General features: G+C 37.2%; 1 protein-coding gene across 1 annotated transcript in view; it reads right to left on the bottom strand.

Annotated features, from left to right (window-relative positions):
• Positions 1 to 1864: 1864 nt before the first annotated feature.
• Positions 1865 to 24203, bottom strand: part of ROCK1 (Rho-associated, coiled-coil containing protein kinase 1) — an 87077-nt gene continuing 64738 nt past the window's right edge. The window contains exons 25-33 of the mRNA XM_010188843.1: positions 23099 to 23187; positions 22598 to 22786; positions 21902 to 22067; positions 14949 to 15019; positions 11037 to 11125; positions 9567 to 9645; positions 9185 to 9446; positions 8207 to 8414; positions 1865 to 2867 (exon numbers count right to left, since the gene is read on the bottom strand). Of these exons, the coding sequence (XP_010187145.1) occupies positions 2864 to 2867; positions 8207 to 8414; positions 9185 to 9446; positions 9567 to 9645; positions 11037 to 11125; positions 14949 to 15019; positions 21902 to 22067; positions 22598 to 22786; positions 23099 to 23187 (1157 nt within the window). The 3' untranslated portion in view covers positions 1865 to 2863. The remainder of the gene's footprint in view (positions 2868 to 8206; positions 8415 to 9184; positions 9447 to 9566; positions 9646 to 11036; positions 11126 to 14948; positions 15020 to 21901; positions 22068 to 22597; positions 22787 to 23098; positions 23188 to 24203) is intronic.

Here is a 24203-nt window from a genome sequence, read left to right as displayed (position 1 = left end):
TCGTAGGCATTACTTTTCCTACCAGAAGGAAAAAATTCTTTGGGTAAATTTGTTTTTCAAAGTACAGCTACTCCTGTAGATAGGCACCTTGCTTACAGTAGACAAGTGCCAACATCAGTATACCAGAACACGCAAACTGTAATTTGCATGTCTAGACTTTATTATTACAGCATTTTAGTTGCAACTTATACCAGACATACAAGTGAATGTAGTTTTACACTTCATTATGTCTGCTGCTTCTTTCCCAAGTGAAATCAGCATTTAAAAATAACTGCAGAATTTCAGCATTGCTAAAAAGCTATGAAAATCATAGTATGTGCCAATCTATAGAGCAAACCCATTTTTTCCACAATCCTTCCCTCTAGTCATTATCTATTCATTACAGTTTTTATGCTAAGATTCAGTTACATAAAATATAGAACTACAAGGTATTACTTTTCTTGATAATTATTCAAGCAAGAGTTTTTGAGCCTGTAGAGGTAGCCAGTTACACGTAAATGAAAGCAGAAAGGCAATCCAAACCCTAATCTGGGTCTGGAATGACCTAACCATAGGCCTTTCCTATGGCTCAAAATTTATTGTAATTATGTATGTATTTAAGTATTTTAATCATCTTACTATACTATTTCCACTCTGGGTATGTGATAGATTAAAGCAGGACATAATTATCCCTTGTATTGCTTTGCAAGCCAACAGTCGACGTGACTGGCGATCTGGAAGGTAAGTCTTCAGTGTGCTCCATCCACAGCTTTGAAAATTGCTGACATGCTGATGCAGCAAGCTCAACATAGAGGAACTTTCTGAAATTACCGCATCAACTACTTCTATTTATCTATACTTCCCAGCTCGGTGACCTTCAAAGGACATTCACATGTAATTTGTCCTTACTTCATTGTTCTGCAGGCCCTGGCAGATTACCCAGGGAGATGTATTGACAGCCAGCTTCTTGGGAAAAAACAAACAAAAACCACTAAAACCCCATGAACAAAAACCACTCCACAGTTTTTTGTCTTTTCAACAGGATTCCCTCCCCTCAAATAAGTGGGATTTCTACAGCTCCAAACCTGCATCATGAAGGATGAAGCAATCGCAAGTCAACTCAGGGTGATGGTTAAATAAAAAAGTACAAATTAGGCTACTACAGCAGACTGTGAGAATAATTATTTTATACAGTATTTACTTACTCATGTAGAATAAAAAAAGTGTTTCAGAGTCCTCTAGGCATTAAGTTGCGAATGCAACTTGCATGAGAAGCTGTTGCAATGTCTGAATGCTTAGAAAGATGTATAAGCCACCGTCAGGAGAAAACACCATGCCAGTCGTTTTCAAAAGGGTCTTTTCATAAATTACTTTATTTCTCATTAAATGAGCACAGAGTCATTACCATATTAATAACAGATATGTTTATTATTCCATATCCATCAGTGCGGCTTTCAATACCACTTGAAACATGCAAATCGTCCTAAGGACGAATCAGTTTTCCAGTGCTTCTTATTTAATACACAACTGCAAAGCCATTATAAATTACTGAGGAGGTATTTGGTTAAGAAATAAAATAAAATAAAACCATACTGCCCATACCATGAATGTATTCCTGCTACAAAGCAAGAGTCTGACAGCATTTACTGAAATTCCTGACTTACATGAAGCTTTTGTATTATATGCTGTTTTTTCCTTTTTTTTTTTTTTTTTTTTTTTTTGCATTGCCCACACATCTCTTGGCTTATGAAACAGAATCAGTCTGTCTTTGTAAGAGGAATTCTCATTCAAAGATTGTACTTAATTTAGAAAATGCATCTAGCATCTACAATACTTCAACCAATTAAAATTCAAATAAAAACCACCGATATGCGATAGGTTTTTAGAGGTTTCCTTTGTTTAGTTTTAGATTTCTACATTTATTGACATGGCAATAATACAATTATCTCAAATTAAGGCACTAAAAGGACAATGTAAAACCCAGTAAAAGTGTTCTAAGAATAATTTACATTTCAAACAGTGCATATATTTCTTAAATGTTTGTTAACTTAATGAATATTATCACTTAAAATTGTAAGGCAATACATTACAGTTACAGAAACAATGTACCCCAAAATATGCTTCCAAACTTGGTGGTTCTTTTTACTGTTAGTTTCTAATGCCTCTAATAGTAAAATAATTCAGTATGGCTTGGCAAAAATGCATAGATTAAAGGCAATTACTTGTTTTCCCCCCTTTACAAACCTGCTGAATCAGTATTTTGTAAAGCATAATGCAAAATATTTAACACTTCGATCCATTCCATAGTGGGTGGTTAGCATTAAGGCTGTTAAGAACTCTGCAGTGAAGGCACTGAAGTTCAAGTGATAAGGCTTCATTTTTAAGTGAGTTCTGCAGTCTTCAAGAGCACAACTTTTGAGTCTTGAAAGCAATTGCAGTCCTTCTCATTGGGAAACCTTCCTCCTCTACTCCACTTCATATGCTCATCTTGACATAAATATCCCTTTTACAGGGTGAACAGTCCTTTTCTTTCACTGATACGAAGAAAGTTGGCTGCATTTCATCATGACTGACAGGCTTTTTTTTTTTTAATCCAAAAAGGCAGCACCTTCTTTTATACACCTAGCTAAGCTTTATTTGCTTTAACTTGCATTACATAGTAATAATTAATCTAATCTACCTTTAGGCAAACCCGCAATTAAACACCCTCAGCGTGCTTTTGTGCCAAAGCAAGGAGGAGACAGTAATAGCAATCTTAACCCTGAAGCCTGTGATAGTTATGTTGAAAGGAACAACAGCCCGTCTGCACTGCTCTGTGTGGTTAAAAAAAGCACTGTTTCTCAGACCGCATCCCATGAGATTCCAATAAGCCCTGTACGTGTGGTTAGCTGGAACAAAGAAGAAAACAGACAATTAATAACAAATATAAAAATTAGCTTCATAACACTGGGGCATGTTTGCCAAGAGCTTCGGTGAAGAAAATACTTCATTTTACATTAACAAAATATTTTTTCAATTGACAAGGTACAATACTAGGACGATACCGACACAAACTTCCACAAACTGTTCTTAATTTCAAAGAACTTTAAATGAACACAGAGATCAGACAGATGATAATATTATTGCTGCAGCTTTACAAGTAAACAATTAAGAGTAAACAATCATGGGTGTATTCTTAGCAAATGCAATGTGACCCTTGTTCACTTGCAGGACAGGGAAAGGCTCTCAACAGGGCTATGAGAATGCACATGCAGTTGCCAGAGCTCTTCTGATGCACAGGCACTTGAGTTGTTTGCTTTGGGTTTTTTTTTAACATGCACTAACTTGATAGGGGGCCCAAGTCCAAATATATTAATACAAAACACCTCAACTGTGCTGATACAATGTGTATAAATTAGCATACGATAAACCATGAAGTGTACTTCCAGATCTAGAAGCAGTACTGCAAATGCTAGCAAGTTCATCATGAAGTTCTGATTCATATTTACTACCGATAAGTTATCAAAATGAGGAATAGAACTTAACAATGAACTTATACGTGAAACTCCTTTCAATGGATCTGATACACCTCCTCATGAAGACAATGAAGTGCTGCCTACCAACTGTGAAGAAAGGTGGATCAGACCCTAAATGAAATGTACTACAATGTCTTAAAGCATGTGTTAAAGTCTGTATCCATTAAATAAAATAATTAATGCCTGCTTATATGGGAGGACTCCATCACTGATATCAAATTCTGCTCTACTGTCTGACAAGATAACAATTTTCAAGTACTTAGTAAAAGCTAAACATGTATATTTTAAAAAAAGAAATTAAAATCATCACTGCTTCTCTTACTCCCAAGTCTAGGTTAAGAAGTCAGGGTGAGAACTGGAGGGTGCAGTGTCTTGAGTTCAAAGAAGCAGATCTAACAACTTGCTGCCTCCTGAAAGGAAGAGAGAGCGCTGTTCCTCCACTTTATCACCTTCCTGACCCCAAGGGAGCACCTTCCTCCATACCTGTCCTCAGCTTTGGCAGTCACCGCACTTGGCAGCAGGCTGAGTCCATGCACTATAGCTCAGCAAAATAAGTCTACATTTTTTTGGTCAGGAAACTGAATTGTGGACCCTCAGGGAATGGTCCAAAATGGATCACTTCAAGAACTTACTCAGGATCCAAAGACAGAAGAGCAGGGAAGGAAGACAGACAGGGAAAATCCTGCCCCTAAGTAGCAACAGGCTGTCAGATTAACTCAGCTACTGTGCAATCACCAGGTAAGTGCTCGGTATGTAATACCGAATTTGTAATATGTAAATTTACTTAATAATCTAAATTGAAACATCTAGTACATCCAAAGTGAATTGTCCTAAAGTAAATCCAATGCCTCTTCTTTCTAAACATACAGGATGGAATATGTAGTGATATCAGGGCACAGGTTGGACATATTCCATCACAGCAGTGATTATCTAGTTCATAGATGCAGCTAACATCAAATTTGTCTGAGAAAGTCACAAAAATGTTCACTGAAGAATAGCTTGAAAGGTAAATTCCTATCTGACCTTCTTCCAATGCTAAATTTTCTGAGTGAATCTGAATTTTTTCACTGTTCGCTCGCATTGCTGTGCAGGTGCCGTGCAAGCCCCACTACATTCCAGTCAACCCAGTGGCAGCTGTCTGATGGGGATGGAGCACGCGACAAAGCCACCCAAGCAGCTCCTCAAGCATCAGCGAGGTGCAGGGGCTCCCCACCTGCCTCCTGCACACATCTCCATGCAGCACGCACATACCTAGCACTCATGCTGGTCAAGTACTGTGCCTCTCTAAATTCCTTATGCTCAATATGCTTCTTCCTCCATACTCCATGCCTACAATATACAGTGTTAAAACAGAGTTCGCTGTAAATTATTTACATGGTCTAAGAAGCTATGTCAGTATTAAACACCATTAAGAAGCACGATTTCTAAGGTCAAATATCAATTATGTCATCAAACTCACTGACGGATTTGGGTTCAGTCTAGAAGAATAATACAAATGTAAACGGTTTGATTCACATCACAGTCTGACAGAAAAATTCAGCAAGTCAGAGAGATAAGATACTGCACAGGTATTAAGTTCTCAATTGCCAGAAAAAGTAAGAGCTTTATTTCTTCCCAAGAACCTGGAACATCCTGTTGGGTGATGGAGTGGCTGTACACTAGGGCAGATGGAGATAATGCAAGGCTGCAGTATTCTGAACACCTGATCTGACCTGTCACTTCGCTAGTGCATGAAGACCATCTTCACCCTTCCTTCTTCCATTCTTGAGATAGATCAGGTGCTTTCTGGGCTCTTCCATGAATGACTGCAACTTCTCAACCCAACAGAAAACCACACACTTTTCTTTACTGGGGTTAGGGTTGGGGTTTTTTTGTTGTTGTTATGCTTTGGGGTTTTGGCTTTTTTTTTAGTGAAAACATTCCTGGATTAAGCCTCTGCTGGAAAATAGATCAGTTTACAGTGGTAATCTGTGAAGCATGAGCTGACACAAGATAAAACACAGGAATGTGCAGCTCTCTTCCTGGTGCTGGTGAGATATTAGGCTCATTGTATCTCTAGAATCTTAAAAAAGAGCTTTAAAGATCATGTTTCTCCTTTTCAAAAGAAGTTCCCATTTACTACTTGCATATTTCTGATTCTCTAACGCTCTCAGCACAACCCGTGCCAATAGGATTAATAACAGAAATTGTCTGAATAACTGATCTCCCCAACCAGACCCATTCCTTTAAAAGCTACTGTAAATTTTCAAATATGTAAATCTGTTCTTTCTATAAGAGATAGCTGCAAACTTGCTCTTGCTAAAGGCAACCCCAAACCAGCAGTTCTATTAACACAGAGTGAAAAAGAATAAACAAATTGATTTACGAAAATTGATTTGCTTCCATAAAAGAGTATGGATGAAAGCATCTGTGCTTTTTCAATCAGCTGTAAAACACCTGGAAAAAAGTTAAGATCTTGACATGAGAAACCTAAGAAATCATATGGTTATGCTGGGGAAAAAAAGATGTCTATTGAAAAGCTAACAGCTATGAGACATCTGAATACCAGAGCTGTCTTACCTATAGTTTTTAAATTTTCTCCTCCCTTTTTTTAATTCTGTATGTGCATGCACATGCAAATTCCCTCCTCACACCCTAGTATAAGGTATATTACAGTAACTGCAGTATAGCTCATCTGAAGACTTTCCCAAAAATTGAAAACAAACATTGCAACAGAACTTAAAAAAAAAAGAATAAAAAAAAATATCTGTTTATCACAGCTACCAGAGGACCTTGGAAGGACAAATGGAAAGGAAAGCATATTAAGAATACAATTCAAACAGTCTTACTTACGGAAAAGAAAGCCTGTAACTCTAAATACCTAAATGTGAAATAAAGAAGTATGCACTATCTTTACAAAGTGAGCTCTACATTAGTAAGATTTGGCAGGAAGAGGGAAGAATCTATAAACTCAGTAACAATCAGGACTATGATCTATTTTAAAATCAGCAAGTGTAATTTATATCCAAAAGTCTTAAAAGACTTGGAAGAAGCCTATGGAGTGGTCTAACATTTTTCAGTAAGTCTTGGAAAGTTGAGGACTTAAGGAAAAATAAGTCTAGAAATACTGTGAAACTTTATAAAAGCTTTTGCAAGTTGGGAGAAATGGACATTTTGTAGACAAGATCAACAGTTAAAAAATATTCCATTGCACAAGTACACACCACATAACAAATATGACTGACCCCCCCCCATAAATTAGCAATTACCAATTTGTCTTTGGTAAAATACTGAAGAAGCTACTATTCAGTAAGCAAGCTCTGATTTTACAGTCATTCTTCTTAACTCAGGTTTGTCACCATGTGCTCTTCCACTGCACTCACCCTTGTTTTCAACAGATTTTTACAGTGAAGATTGTAAGGAAAAACTGCCCACTTTCCAGGAAATCTCCCAAAAAATCAGAAGTGTTTCTGTGTTTCACAACTTCGGCTTGTTTAAGTGCCAGTGTTGAAAGATGTAATATCACATCATGATTCAGTTCTGTTCCTGCCATCTGAACTGTAACTGGCAAGCTGAGACTTTGGTCAGTGTTTGCAAATACGGCTTCTCCCCCACATACTCTAGCAAGGCTACATGTGTATAACTGCTGGTCACATCTTTCTTCCCAAGTCCTTCTCCTCGTGCTGTAGCATTGATTGTCATCTCTAACACAATACTGCCTGCAACATCACTGGTTTTTGTATTGACAGCTTTGTATTTGAGGCCTAAAGTAATTTTCCTGGATGAGATTATCTTGAGAGCCTTCACTGAATATATTGCTATCTCAAAATTACGATCATTTTTGTTTTAGTGTTAATTATGGGGATAAGAAACTAATCTTTCAGATTTTTTCCCTACTTTCCTCTGCAGGAGGATGTTTCATGATAGACCCAGTGTCTCTTTTCATGCAGAAGTTTGCTTCTATTGCACTTCATGCAAGGAATGTTCACAGGGCATTTCTTTTAGTAGCACTGTCAATCTAGGAAAACTCTCTGCCAAGAGACTAGTTTCCACTTCATACTGTCAACCCAACTGGTTATTTTTGGGGAAAGGAATGCACATACCTTACAAAGAAGGAAAAGCAGGTTAAAAATCAGCTTTCAGTAACCTAGCATTAAAATTATGTATTTTAAATCTTGCCCTGGCTAATGGTCAGTCACAAACAGCTTACAAAAACAACTGCTGGGATAGGAGAAAACAGGAAATAAGCAAGCAGGAAGAAAGAATTGAATTAATACTTAATCTGCCTCACGCCAAAAGAAATGGCATAAGAACAGACTGAGAAACTGCACGTTTCTCATTTCACTCCCATTTGCAGAAGACTTCTAGCTTACGCAAGCTTGATGAGTCAATCCATGAATGACTATGCGGATCGTCCTTGCGGTTACATGCCATTGCTGATACATCCACCGAGCCTGGCCTTTAAACAGGAAAAAATGCAGCCAGCTCCCTTCACATGCATTGGCAGACCAGGCACTGCCATAGCTACAGTACCTTTCCAAATCCAAAGAACTGATAAATTTACCATAACAGCAGGAGAACTCTGTCTGTTCCTTCTTTCAGGATTTGGGCAAAGATTTAGATCAGCAGTTCAACAGTCATAACCATGGAATTATTTCACAGTAAATAAGACTTATAAACAGAGTTGGTTTTTTTTTAAGTTTTAAAGATCTGTAGCTTTTGTAGTTTCTCACCTAGTTTTTCCAGAAGTATTTTTAACAACTTTTCGGAACGACTGATTTGCTGAGGATCTTGTAGACATTGTTCTAGGAGAAGCACGAACAAAAGTAGATGGTGGTGTCTTAGGGATCTTCTTTACTAAATGAGTCACCCACTTCTTCTGTTCATCTTGACAGGATGCCAATAACAACATATCTCTTGCTGAAGTTACATCGTAACTCACTAGAAGTAAAAGGAGGAAGATGATTCAGAGAAAACTAGTACTTGTTATCAAAATAATTATGACATACCAGTGCACCACTGGAAAGAACAATGGCACCTATATACATACTTGTATTAGAATTGTTTCTTTTTTTTTGGTAGACAACAAATAGCAGGGGAAATTATGAATATAGTTTCTTTCAATATTTGTCACTCTGCATTAAGATTCTTGATTCTAACATTAATATTCAAGAAATAAGAAAACTTATACTAATTGCAATTTTAATAAGCTGCAAAGTTGTGTGAGTGCCTTATGGCTGAATTCCAGAGTACATACCCCAAAAACTCCACAGGAGCACAGAGAGGAAACCTTTACTCCAATCTGTGGAGTGGCTGAAGAACCATCCTTCAAGGTCTTAATACAGCTTGGCGATGTGGCCCCTGCATTGTCCCTAATGTGGGCCATGTATAGAAGAGAGAATGGTCTGGGAACCAAGGAGCTGCCCAGTACTTGGGCACAAACCTTTGCCCAAGGGCACAGACCCTTGTGCTCTCAGGGTCCTCAGCAGAGCCACATCAGATGCACCACCAAAGGCCTCCCTACAAAGGCTTGCAACAGCTGCCTGTTCATAAGCAGTGTTAACAGCGTATTTTAATAGCACCTTTCACATCTAAAATCGTAACATTAAAGGGTAGAAACCTTTAAACTAAAGTGCTTGTATTTGCCTTCAATAGTTTAGCAGGTCTGGCTAAACATGCAGAGAACACAATGCAAAATACCATAAGCATACCTTTGCATGGTGCAATTAATTCCTCCTTTTTATCCAAGTGGTCTCTATGGCACTTCACATGGCATCTTCGACATTCTAGGGCAGCAGGGGGTTTAAAGACATGCCAAAGAGGTTTGGCACAGGCCTCGCAGTTGGCTGGAAAGTGGTATAATGTTGGAATAAATTCATGGCCTTTGTGATTTAGAAAATTTGTCTTCTCTGCCGGCTGTACTGGTTCTACCTCCAAATCCTTCCTGCATTCCCCCTCATTAGCATAGAGAATCTGAAAAAGAATACTGCTGTGTCATTGCTGCAGCACTACATATATTTTCACATACTTTTCAAAGAAGCCCCCAAACCTTTTCAGGCGAACTAAACAGAAATGAGAATACACTTTTTTTACCTGGAATATTTTAGGAATTTCTTCAGTTTCAGCTCTATATACATCTCCTTGAGTTACAGGCCGGACATGGAACAGCTTACTGGATTAAAAGAAACATGAATCAGAAAATGCTAAAAGGCTACGTACATTTTTAAAACTGTTATCAAAGTACTTTGAAGTTCTTATAAATCTTGTTTATGCAAGTAATATTATATACTGCAATATGCTTTTAGGAATTAATTTGTAAACCATATAGATCTTGCCTACCCAAGCAAGACCAAAACATTTCATAGCATGGAAAGAGGTTTATCTTACAATGCGTTAAAGATCCATCATGGCAGATTTATCTGTGAAAAAGGCTTTCAAATTCTGCCTCAGAACCCTGAGAAGTCTAACTGATTCTTGCTAGAAAAGCTGATTGTCAACCCTGGATGGAAGTAACCATATGACGTATAGTGCTACTCACTAATTTTTTTACTAAATCATTTTGTCAGTTGATAAACAATCAATGCCAAAACACCACAGAAGGCAATCCGGGGCACCAGCTGTTGAAAATGCCATTACAATTTGAACAAACATCATCTTACACTGGGTCAAAACTGTAAGTCCATCTATCCCAACATCCTGTTTTCAACAGTTGCTGTAACAGATGTTTATGAAAAGAGAACAAGAAACAGCTCAAGGAGAAAATAACTCTTTTCCTGGTTATGAGCAATTGGCAGCTTAAGCACTTCCTGAGTTTGAGATTCCTTCCAGACCACTGTATTTGTTAGTCACTGATAGACTTATTCATGAATTTTAAAACCTTTTTTCAATTACTACTCTATAAGGTCCCATAATGTCCATCAGCTGTTCAAACATCACTCTCAGCCATGTATCAGCGATGGGCTTCAGTGATACTCGACACAATTTTCCTCATGTACAACCTATGTAAAGGGATCACAATTCAATTATTTTGTCCCTCTAAACAGAAACCATCTGGGAAAGTCAGAAATGCTTTGGGTTTGATCAACACTGATCCTTGCTCAGACAGCAAGAAAGAGGTATGAAGCAAGCGGATGAGACCTAAAATCTGACAGCCAGTTCCCCATCTATCCCATAACTACCATGCCGTGCTTTAGAAAGCAGCTGATGAAGCACTGAGTCATAAAAAGAGATAGCATAGTATGTATGTATATATCCACTGTCTCTGACCCTTCCCTTTCATAATGAGACAAGGCTCTTCATTTCTGTAAATTCAGACCAGTGACTACTAACAGTACCACACAATTTTACGTTTAACTTTTTCTCTACATTTTAGCAGTAACAGGACAAAGGAAAACCAGTATCTTCTGTTAACGGCATCCTGAAATACAACAGACATTTTCCAACTAATATGGGAAATTAAAAATTACTTATGTAATTTTGATTCCAAGCTTCTGGATTTGTTATCAGTTATCTCACAAACAATGCTCATTTCCCAATTTGTAGCCAAAACTAACAGTAACTTACTCTATATCTAGTACCATGGATGGATTAGACTGGTCCTTGTCCTTTTCATCATTGTAGAACAGTATCTTTTTACTGCTCACCACAACATACTGGGGAAAGAGAGGGTAAAACCAAGTTAAAAGTGCATTTTAAAAAGCAACATTTATCCTACTGTACTCCCATATACATATAAAAAGCCTGAATAAATTAAGGTTTCTGAACTTATATCAGGAAATATTTAAATAATCATGCAGGCAGCTAAGCTATACTACTGACAGCTGTGGAATGCTGTGTATTGTCACTGGAGCACGCTAAAATGCTTGTGATGACAGTCTATCTCTACACAAACCCACAAATTTCAGTTGCTACTGGTGTTTTACTAGGAAAATTATTGTATCGCTGAGAAACTCCTGGAGTGCAGAATCTACCACTTATTGATAAAATTGTAAACAACTTCTCTAGTTCTAGAGACATGCAGGACCCACTGGTACTTTGCACCAAAGTACTGGTAGACTAAAATGGATTCTTAAAGCTCCAGATAACTATTTCCTACACTTTCAATTTAGGGGACTGGTAAAATAAAGAGCTAAAATGAATCAGCAGAAACAGAGGTCTGCTATACATTCCAAGTCCAGGAATACACTGAGACAGTAAGGGGAAGGTTTGCAGAGGAGAAGAAAAGAAATGGACGTTCTTTTGCTACATGTCACTTTAAAGGTCAAACCACACAGTTTTCTTCCAGAGTGGTAAAGACGTTAAAGAACAGAAGCATTGGGTAATGTGTTGGTTAGTTTTTTCCTCACAGTATTTTAAAAATTCTTGCTCAAAATCTGCATATTAATATGCCTAAATGCCACTGAAAAAGTGAAGTACTCTCAAATGCATTGGATTCTGAGGAATAAGTAAGAGCTACTGGGAAGGCACTGTGATTTTTAGAGCAGGAGTGGACTGCAGGCCTCATTTCCAAGAGAATTCCCAAATGCTGAGAGTGTGTCTGCAGTGACTGCCCTCTCAACCCAAAAGGCCCAAGCAAGGATGCTGTTCTCAACCTAAAGTACACAGCCACCCTTCCAGTGCTACTCACAATCACACAGAACTATAAACATTTCATCATATGATAGGAAAAACAAAGCAAGCTGCTCTGAAAAGGAGTTCTGTAACACAAACGCCAGTTAAGATCAAACACCTGTAACCTGAGCACTTCCCAGTGAGTTCAAGCCAGTAGAATTCACTGCCCATTGCTCTTCACTGGGAGCTGCCAGTCCAACATCTTTGCTAAAACTGTCCATAAGCACAAGCTCAGAGACAGCTGTGCCAGTTCCCTCCCCTGCAGTTTCAAATATTTCAGGAACATTGTATTAAAAGGTATGAGGTACTAAGGAGGATTAAAAAGAGGCAGGCAGACTGCTCTGTCTAGACTGAGCTCCAGATTCAGGTATAACATAACCCAGAAGCAAGGGAAATGACAGAAAAGCAGAAGAGTGAATATACAAACAGTTTATCTTGAATTCCAGTTACTGGCAGGTAACTGAATCGGTTTCTGCATCATGCAGGTACTGACAATTTAAGTAAATGGTGTTTACTCCTCTACAAGAGAGGGTTGAACCTCCTCATCACACAGGATTTTAAGTGTGACCTTAAAACCTGAATATGAAAGTTACCTTCACAAGTTTATAGATTAGCGTTTTTAAAACGTGTTGTACCAGCTGCTTGCTACAGTTGTGCACCTCAATTACTGAAATGCATCTAAAAAAGCCACAAAAGCGTATTTTTCCCCTTGACTAAAATGGCTTTTGGCCCCTTAGTCAGGTTTCTTTAATAGAAAGCTTGGTTGACATGAACAGGCACTAAGTTGTAATGGTGCGAGCCTCTTGTGTTTTTCGCCACTGAAGAAAAAGAGCCTGTGCTTCAACACCTTTTATCTACTTCAACAGAAAGCTAATGCCGCCTCTGTCTTCGTAGTCTGCACCTCTGCCTTTCACAGACAAGAGCGAGGCCTTAAGATGATGACTACAACAAGTGCAATTCTGACTGCAATGAAATTCAGTTATCACACTGTATACAAGTCTTGGTGAAAGAACAATTTAACCTCACAAAAGTTAACCTCACAATGGCTTCAACATCCTGGTGTGAACATTCAAAATACATCTTCTGACAGTAGTTTGTCACCTCTACTTGGGATGAAGTTCCAGATAAAAATATGGCTAACCTATTTCAGTGTTAGCTTGAGGTATAACTCAACTGTTTCTTCTCAGATGCATTTTCCACACTCACCCCTTTCCAACTTAAGCTAAATGAATTGGAAGGCACGGGACAAACCCAACAGTGCTACTGACTTTTGAGTCAGAAACGCAGCAGCTTAAGTTGTAACAACTCAGGCATCAAACCAACTGCACTGCTAATGCAGTTTTGTTTTCCCTTTAATTTAAGTTAATCTGGGCATGCCTGTATTTGAGGTTGCATACCCCCCACCAACCCTTAAATTGAAAGCACAGAAGAATTTGGAGCAGAAGCACCCGAAGAAGCTGACTCCAAGCCAGCTTGTTTCTGATGCACTACAGTTTAGCGAACAGAATGCACAAGTACGTCAACATAGCCCCTCACTACTTTGTCTCACTGGTTGGAACTTCAGCTAATTTAAGCAATCTCATCAGTGTGACTCATTTTATAACAGAGGCATCCATCTGTAGCTCAAATTCCTTGGAAGTGCAAGAACTATTATTCAAACTAGGTAAACATGAGCGGAGTAACTTCATAAAATATCTTGAGGGAATGAAGTATGCCTATACTGGACATGCCTAAAGAAGCTCAGCTACAATCTTCCACTGAAAAAGCTTCAGAAGTTTAAAATTTTAACCATCAGAGCATGCAAGAATAATCTGCATTTATAGAAGACAACCAGAAAAGGCTGCTGGAGGTATTCTGTCAGGAAAATGATGCAGTATTTTAGACAATCCAGAGCAGAGTGAAGCTACATGACTTGTGCCTAGGCACAGCCACTTCCATTCATGGATGCTGACAAAAGTCTGACAGTAACCTGGAGGATCAGTTCTGGAACAACAGGAGTCAAGCAGCCTTAGCTATCAAACAGAACAGAGAAGCTTTCAGTGTGAATCAGCAATTTACATCGAAAGTATAATGAATAAACTGAGTAACTTCCACTACTGGTCTTTGAATACAAGGAAGGAAGGTTAGGGGAAATAAACTATTTCACACAAATTGCTTGCAAAATTTACAAAATTCCAGTGACCACATTCACTTTTGCAATTTGTTATACTAAAAGATGTTCAAAGAGGGGAACTGGAAAGCCAGAAAACATAATCAGAAACCAGTTCTAAACTTCTAGGCATCTCAATTCGAACATTTGAAGTTTCAGAGAACCAGATCATAACCTCTGCAGAGGCAAACAATATTGCTTTGTTTAGATTGTTGGGAATTCCAGCACAGAGGTCCAGTTTTTGAGAGTAAACCAGTTCTTTTCAAGAGAGACTGGCAATTTTAAAAGTAAGGGAAACGGAAATGTCCTTGGAAATCATGTGTGGCAAGTTATAGTGTGATGCACTCTTCCATGGCCTTCAGAACACGTGTGGCATTCCCTACTTCGTGCTGTCAAGTTGCACAGAGAGTTTACATTTCTCTAACAGGATTATAAAGAAGCTTATGCAAAGGGAAAATGGGATTTTAATGGTTCCAAGATGCCCACTGTAAAGCATTTCTTCACCTACCTGTCGTAAATTTCCACGTTATTATCACAGATTTCATACTGAACTTGAATTTTCTTACCAGATTTTTTCTCTTCAACAGCGTAATGTATAAACACTAAATTACTCTAATTATTTTGTTTGTTTCTTAAATGTGAGCTGTAAAACTAATTCACCATATGCCTAAAAAACTTTCCAAGTGAGTTGAGGAAGAAGAAAAATCCATTTGTACCTGTTTCTTCCAGCCATGTCGCTTTATATTTCCTTTGTTTGGTATCGAAAGCCAACCTTCAAGTCTTGATTCTGGTTTAAAAAAATATGCATTATTTAATAATTTTATGTATTTATAATGATAAAGCAGAATAGCATAAAAGCAAACTATTACCAGAAAGGAAGCTGTACTACATGCAGTCATATGAAATTACCTATTCAGCAAAGCGGAATAAAAAGCACAGCTAAACAAAATGAAGACATAAGTATTTACTTCATGCTTCATCACAGGCTAACACTTGATGATACAGTTACTGCAAAATAAAGTGAAGCTGTTTTCCTTGATGCCAACATCTAACACTGCATGTAAATAGTTTGCAAAGAGCCAGGCAGGAAAGGCTTTGCTCTTAAAATGTGTTACAGCTTAAATGGAGAATGATTAAGATATTTTCAATATAAACATAATTTAACAATCAGAGAGGCTACATGAAAATACTCAGCAGTGCAAGTAAAACAAACCAGATCCACATTTTCCAAGGGAAACAAAAAAAGGAGAGCGCACAAGAGCAAGCAAAGCTACATGGGTGACCCATTACTCACAGGAGATAAGCATAGGAGATAAATAAATAAGGAATGCAGGAAGAATCAACTAGATATAAAGAATAAGAGACAAGTGTTTTATTAACATTTTCAGTGGACAATTGCCCAAAGAGTAGTGTAGTAACTTATTTTCCTACCACAAAACTACTGACATAATTTAACAATGATGCAAAGAAGCGTCAGAAGAAAATCAGCATTCTGCCTAATGTGATTCATAGATTCACACACCCCCCCCCAGCTAACTGAACTCATTTTTGATAAATTATGAAAACAGGTAATGGCAGCAAGAAGCTATTGTGATTCTATTCATCTGAAATGATGCAGTAAACAGTCTCACAATTCTGTAAATGTGAGAAGGAAGTAATCGAAATTTCACTCTATATTTATGAATTTATTTCACAATTGAGAAAAACCTTGTACTTTTTTAATTACCGTAACAATGTGATTTGCAATTAAAAAAGTGTCAAGAGTATGCAAATACAGGCGACAGCCAATGTATGCATTCTTTACCATAAACTAAACTGGCAGCACTGAAAACTTCAAAAACACTGAGTTAAAATTTGCTGAAACAGTCTTCACAAATATTTATGCAAGGAGAAGCCACTGGTCCCTTTTATCCTTCTGGGCTAACTCTCTATGAGGTGTAGCTCAGCAAGCTCTGAAAATCCATCCATAAAATATAAAAGTCCATACACTTTTAATGTAAAATTACAGTGAGACTGACAGCTTGGCCTTCTACAAGACATTAAAATTAGGCATAAAAAACTCTTCACACATTAGCTTTACAGTATAAAATATTTACAAGTGAACTACACTTAAAACCAGAATTATTTCCTAACACTTCTCCATACAGAATCACTTCAAAATACTGGGGGACCACTGAACTATTGAAATTCTAACTGGAAGAAACACATGTTTGCAGAACTCATTCCAGTAAGAAACCTTCCTGGAAAAATGAAGGAAATTTGTATTTCCCTGCCTCTTATCTCTACATAAGAATTGCTGGGGTGGGTGTTGCCCCCCCAGACCCCTCCCCAGTTCTTAATATTCGGTAACTTTGGAAAAGGAAACCTATTTGTTCATGTCTGCAGGCATCACAGATAACGCTGCCCCTATTCTGAATACCTTGAATAGTTTTTACACCAAGAGAGAATTCTGTAATTTTTAGAAATTTTAGAAATATCCTAAAACTTAAGTCCTCCATTGCAAAATAAAGTTATTAACTGCTAATAAAGAACACAACAACTATGATTCAAAAGGAATATAGTATGGATGACTGTGATTTGAAAGGAGTAAGTATGCATCTGTGGAAACTGTGGCGTATGAAAAGCTGGACAGATCCAGTAATGCTAAATTTTAAAAGATGCACCAGGTTCTATGCTGCTTATAGGGACAGCATTAGCAGGAGTTCTTCTAAGTTCCCTTCTATTTCACCATGTTCTAAAAGAAATTTCAAAGGAAGTAGAAAGTGGATGAGCTATTACAAATTAATCCATTTGCATTCTTTTCTGTCTACTACAGATCTATTTATTGAACAAATTCTATTTGCATGAGAGATGATTTCTGAGCTGTGAATAACGTCTTGCAGTTGAAAATAACAGTTTCTGAATGTACTCCTTTTCAACAAACCTAATGTTTGTCTAGAACCAAATGTACTCTTGAAAGGGTAGATGAGCTCTTTCGTTCCAACCTTGCCACAAAGGTTTGTCTCAAGTAATATTTATAGTGCATTTTAATTTCCATTAACAGAGTTAGCTAGTACAACTGCAAATGCTCATCTGGCATTTCAAAAATATTTGACCCAGAAGAATATTTATGACTGTTCTGATTAAGTAATTAAGAAAATATGGGCTATCTAGATGACGATTAAGAATCTTCCATTCCTGTCTTTAAAAACAGGCTCAAAACTATTGCCTGACAACTTCCCTGTATTTTGGAAAGAATCCCAGAATTGATACTCCATATTTCCAATCCAGAAAATCCAAGATAGGCCTCCAAAATATCTGATGGCAAGCTGGACTGAAAAGAATACAAAGAAAGAATTCCATGAAGGCTACAGATCTTGTAATTATCTCTGAATATAAATAAAAATGTGGATTTGCATTATAAACATCTTCATAGTATTCATATTGCCAGGATTCATTGTGATTCAGTATGATAAATGCGAGTTCTTCCAGTAAGTCTTCAGTAAAATCACGCAAGACAACCATGACTGTACTGATTTACTGTGCTTTTAGTTGTTTTGGAGCTAAGTAATACAGGCCTCTTCATGAGCAGCAGAGCATCTCTTTCCAGTGTTCAAGAAAGCCTACTCTTCAGACACTTCCATAGTAAGCAAAAACCTGGAGATACTAACTTGTTAATTCTTTCCAGTCCATCCTTTCCATCTAATTCCTTCCTTCCTTGGACTGACTTACTATAATTTCACGTGGATCTCACCAAGGATTGCTGGCTGGATCTTGCTTTGAGGTTTCTTCAGGTGACAGCTACTTGCAAGTATTTCAGAAAGTCTTATGTGTCCCATATTCCAAACAAACTGTTGGCTTAAATGGTCCATGTTTATTATTCCATCCTATCTTTGTGTAAAACGTTATTCGTAACATACACTGTAAAATATTATGTGCTGCAGTTAAAGCTGTAGGACAGCTCAACTGCTTAAATTATCTTGTCAGTCAGATGAAAAAAATTAATTCACAACAGGTTAAGTGCTCTGTAACAATGAGGATAAAAACCCTTAAGCTCCTGCTTATGTTTTGTCTTGGCAAAGAAGAACTCAATCATGTGAGTATTAAGACTTCCTAAGTCCAGCCAGGAGGAAGAGGCATTCTAAAGGCATAATTAAAAAGCAACTATTTCAGCTGTTTCAGCAAGAACTAGGTTAACACTAGAGACATCAACTGAGACATGAGCTGCTATCTGCATCAATAATCAGGAGTGAGAGGTACAAAAAATGCCTAGAACTGAACACAAGGAAAATCTTCCTCCCAGTCATGATCTTTCCCATCTGGTGAAGCAAAAGCCTAAGAATAGCCTGGATTGTTTACACGAGCCCGTCCCTACCTTGGGAGCAGCGTAAGTTGCCCTGGGAGCTACCAGAACTCGAGAAGGTACTTAGCTCAACAAGAGACACAAAGGACCTCCAAGTAAGACACAGCTGTAAGGTGTGCTACCATGTGGTTTCTCTGTATCTACCTCCAAATACAGAAAACTTTTCCTTACATTTTTTTCCGAGTATTAGGAATTTATTTTAGTATTTATACAAAGAGTGCCTTCTGATCCCAAAATTTTACAGGATGCTCTTCCTGCAAACTATGAACTCTACTCTTGTAGCCTCTCTGGTGGCTGGTAACCTAAGCTCCCTGATTAGACAAGATACTACCCCATAGCCTAAACCTCTTTGCCGTGAAGGAGGACTGCAAAAAATGACAAGGGTCTCTCTGGAATTCTGCCAACATTACTATCATACCGCTTCATACCAAGTTTTTTCTCAATTAAACCAGAGACTGCCCATGACCTGAATGGAGACCATGGAATCATTCTCTAAGAAATATTTACATTATGTTGTCTTTTCATTTTTTCCCTGGTGATGTTTTGACTTTGACAGGAAACTTAATAAATCATACTCTAATCACTTATTTAGTAATTCTACTACTATTTAGTAAATATTTGTAAGGAATGTCTTTTCCTTAAGAACAGATGCATCAGCTAGAGAATCCTATTGACTACTCATCACATCCAACTCTTAAACAAGATGTTATTCAAGGTGCTCTGAAGGAATGCCTATGTTTGGGCTACAAAAGCGACAGGAACTTAGCACACGAAGACAAAGTGTGGAAGACAAACAACTTCATACAACTAAATCGTAGCAAATTAACTGCTGTGCTATGTCACCTTCTGTTTTGAAGATTAATTACTTGGTTTGCAGAAAAATAACTATGCACTGAATAATTTCCTCTTTCTGTGGCATAGGATATTTCTACATTAAAGACTGGCATTTTTTTTTCTTCCTTATAATGCTAGTGCTGTCCTTCTCTGGCCTCTACTTGGCTCTGACAAATGTGTGAAATCTGACTATACTAATGCCACTTAATCTTTTTCATTACCTAAATTGCTTCTTGTTCAGATCCTGATCGACTCAGAGCCTCACTCAAAAAAAAAAAAAGCAACATGTAGGGACATGATCTCAAACTAGAGCCCAGTTAATATGTATTAGAGGTCCTACCTGTATGACACAGTAACACCAGCAGCACAACTGCAGTAAAAATCACAGGCATGCGTAGAGAAAAGGGCAAAAAAGAAGACAAGAAAAGTGAAAGGCTAGCAAAAAAGAAATAGTTAGGGGGGGTCACAAGTATAGAAGACGAAGAGGAAGACCACAAGAACTTCCAATAATTTTGATGTTCTAATTACCAATGGAAAGATTACAGCTGACTTGAAAAGACCTTGCACATACTGAAATTTCTGCCCCAAAACTGAAGTGGCAGGTCACACAGCCAGAAGCCTGGCTACACACGTCTCCAGAGGTAAAACTGAAAATAACATACCTTAATGAGGCAAAAAAAAAGAAAGAGCTTATCCTACAGTGTTTCCAAAATCCCAGAGACAACAGGGTCATATGGACATCCTAACACCCTTAAGAGGAAAGAAAGGAAGGTGCCTATGCCCCAGTGGAGGCACTGGGTGTTTTCAATGTAATACACAACAGGTATTATACTGAAAATGGCTGAGAAGGAAAGTGAGGAAGTTCAAAACTACTCTTTTATGTAGAATAAATCTAATCTGCTTTCTTGTAGAAAAATTTAAGCTCTCAATTTACAGGAGTTCAGAAATTTTCAATTAAAAAATACGAATTACAGTGTTCTTCAGTTAGGAGACACCATCAAACATAAGGCTTGATTTTACCCCAGTTAAATGGAATACACTGAGAATCAGTACCTAAGAGAAAAACTCCTGAGAAATACTGACAGTTCAGAAACACCACAGGGAGTTCCTAGCAGGTGACAGCTAAGGGAAAAAAAAAAGTTCCTTCACCAATCTAACAGCTCTAAGAATTCCAAATACTGGGTTTTGATGGAAGTTTGGACCAGATGTTTCTGAAAGGAGTAAAACACACATTTACTTTATAAGACAGCAACTGCCTGAGGGTTTTACAGATCAACTTCAGAGAGCAAAAGGCTTCTTGGACAGAATGGAAGTTGTGACAAAGACTGTATCATTATCTGAATGAAAATCTATTCTAGAACAGAATTCATTTAAATATTAACTAAAAATGAAAATCTAAAAATATACTAGGGGAAGACTGGACACAAAAATGGACACAGAAATTAATAAGTTCATAAAAACATATACTAAGTCTCATAACCTACCTGAAATTTCAGTCACTCTAAGAACCCTGGAAAAACTCTAGACTCTGGCAATTTGAACAGCATGAAGTGCATTGACAGGAAAAGAGACATCTACAATGATTCTATTTACTTTTATCTGATCATTCATCCATTGAGGTCTTCAAATACCCAAAAGAGTATTCTATTTTCACGTTTGAGTATTATTTTTCTACACTAAAAACCAGACTGTAAATCTGTAAGACAAGCATTTATTAAGAATTTAACAATGAATTATAAAAACTATTTTTAAAAAAACATAACTGCAACATGGGAAAATTGTTAAGCAGTGCTTATTACCGCTAAACTTTTTTTTCATGTATCTATAGAGATACAGAAGTGGACCACATGAAAGTACAAAGTGATTACACTTTTCAAACATTGTGGAGGGGTGGGGAGGAATCACTAACCAGTGTCAAAATATAGTGTCTGGAACTGACGCTACATGGAAATGGCTAACTGTGCTGTATTACTTGTTCTTATTTTAATCTGCTAAATCAGAATACCGTACAACCATAAATGCATTATGGAAATTTCTACAATTCTTTTTCACATTGGCAATTATTGTTACTTGTCACAAAGGTGCTACAGGACTGTAAGAACAGACAAGATCAAGGCACTTTTGCATTCAAGCTATAGAATACAATCATGATGATGTGGAAGTGCCGGCCCTGTATTCTATTCACTCGACACTACACATTGTATTCACTAAATTCAAACAGCAGCACATGTAAAGATACTCTTTCCACAAAAGTGGATAAAAATTATGCAAATACCAAGACATACGGTGGGAAGAGTGACGTGAGAAGAAACTAAGACTTAAATATGAGCAGCTAAGCTGTGAAATACAAAAAAAAAAAAAGGAAGTGGAGATCTGATACAGAAAGAGACAGCCAGAAGATTTTAAAAGGCAGTAGTAATCTGCTTGAAGCAATACCTTCCAAAACTGTGTGTATGCACAAAATCATGTAGCTCAAATACGCTTTTCTCTTACCTGAAAGATTTCCATCTGTTTCATCTGGCGGGAGACTTGCAACACTGGTAGAATCCATTCCTTGCTGGAGGTCCAAAATTTTCCTTCGGAGCTGTTCTATGTCACTTTCTTTACTATCCAGCTGCATCTGGAGCTCATTCCTGTATGTAGATTCTTCTGCTAGTTGCTGTATTTACATACACATGCATAGTTACTGTGATACCAAAACTACAGCAGCAAAGTATTCTGAAAACAAAACTCATTACTATTTTTTTTCATTATCTCTAAATACTTTGATAGCATTAGCATAAACTATTACAGTAGAAGTGCTTGTTCAACCTTGGAAAAAAGTTAAATATCAAAGACGCGGCAATGCATTCAAGTGCAAAATAGAGTGATTTATCTATTAAATTACCATTTGTTTTGAAAAGGAGGCCACCTACCAGTGAAATAAACTGTATAAATAGTATGCTACACAGTATTTAGTTTTTTAGTCTTCATAACATATCAGTAACTTTCACAGTTAAGAATTTAGAAAGGGGAAATGAGTGAGAACAAGCACAACTGCACACTTGACAAGTTCTCTGCCTCCCAAAAATTCTGTAGCCTAGAACACGTGAAACAGAACTTGTTATTTTTTCAAGCAGACTAGGAGCTACACATTTGTCCTACAGAGAAAATTCCACAACATGACAAAAAAAATTAAGATTATTTTACCGCTTGCATTTCATTGACCTCCTTTTGGTATTTCACTACCATCTGATTGAACTTCTCTTTTTCTTGATTAAGTTCTAATTGGAGCTTTCGGTTTTCCTTCTCTTTCTTCCTCAAATCTTGCATGTTAGCTTTCTTTCTGTCTATTTTAAAATCTTTCCGATTCATTATCTCAGCCAGTTTGTTGACAGCCTGTTATGAAAAAGGAAGATCAATTAAAAAAATTTATACATAAGCATGTTTCATACAAAAAGTTCCTCTAGTTATAGGATTTGATCCAAAATAATCTTCACCAACATAAATGATCCTTACTTATGACACAACATCAGTACACAGGATCAAAATTATTCTTTCAACAATAAATATCAACAATGCATATTATACATCTTGGTTAACAGAAGCTTAATCTCAAAGGAACTAAGAGTTAGTTGCACAAAAACCAAATTGAAGATATATCTGATATGCAAAGTAATTATTGTTATTAATTTACATAAAAAGTTATACCTGCGTCTTCAGAGTTCTTTCAGTGTTGATGCTCTTCTCATAATGCATTCTAATATTATTGATTTCCTCCTCAATTTTCATTTTGTATTCTGTTAAAATAATATTCAACGTTGAGGTATTTTAGGACAAGGATAAGAGAAATATTTCTAAGCTTACTCTACAACTACAGCTACTCTACTTCTACAACTGCATCTTTTTTTTCCCTCCGTTTTCCCGTTGTGTCACTTAATGTGCAAAATACAGTTATACAGGTTGCAACGATAAAGGTTACTGGTTTAATACTGGTTAATGTAATGACAGAAAATCACCAGAAGAATTTATCAGAAAGGTACCAAAATGAAAAACTAAAGCCAATGTATGTATTTTTGTTTCCTGGCAATGACTAAGTTTGTTGCCTCACTTCCTTCATGTTTGCACTACCAAAGATGTTTCTGCAGCACAGAAATTATTAAGTCAGTACCCACACAGAATAAGACTGATATGACAGGACTCACATTAGGTACAGATTTTCAAATCAGGCATAAAGAAAATATGGGGGAAAAGGCTTTCTTTAAACAAGGAATGATTCAGTTACGTTGTCCCCTCATCACACATCAGTTACTCAACTCTACCAGTCTTCTTATCACATCTCCAGTCTGCTGATTTGTTCTCAAAGTTTCTAGAAGTATGCATTTCACTGACAAGGATTTCTTCACCAAAACTACAGTTAAAGAACAATTCTCAAGTACTTCAGAGTAACAAACTCCATGAACTAAAAAACACTGAAAGCTGCTTGCTCACCCATTCCCTGTATTACAGAAATGCAGAACTAAGGGAAAATATTTTTGTATGCCTTCCTGCCTACATAGTGTTTGCAACAACAGTGGCAACACAACTGATAAGGCCTTTACTCTCATAGTCTACAGATACTAAAGCATGCATTCCAATTTTATAATGCCTGTTCAAATGCAAAGCCATGAGAGTAAACTGAATAACTTTCCATATAGTCAGAATGCATATAGAGAGAATGCCAGTCCACTGATACATGGGAACTCACAACTCAGATTCTGAATCTAAGTGAAATCTTAAGGAAGTTGTAATACTGATACTGCTTTACTGTAAATAC

This window comes from Mesitornis unicolor, unplaced genomic scaffold, assembly GCF_000695765.1.
Source record: "Mesitornis unicolor isolate BGI_N332 unplaced genomic scaffold, ASM69576v1 scaffold29667, whole genome shotgun sequence".
Lineage (NCBI taxonomy): Eukaryota > Metazoa > Chordata > Aves > Mesitornithiformes > Mesitornithidae > Mesitornis > Mesitornis unicolor.
Note: the sequence above shows the minus strand (reverse complement) of the source record. Positions and strands in the feature narration are given on the sequence as shown.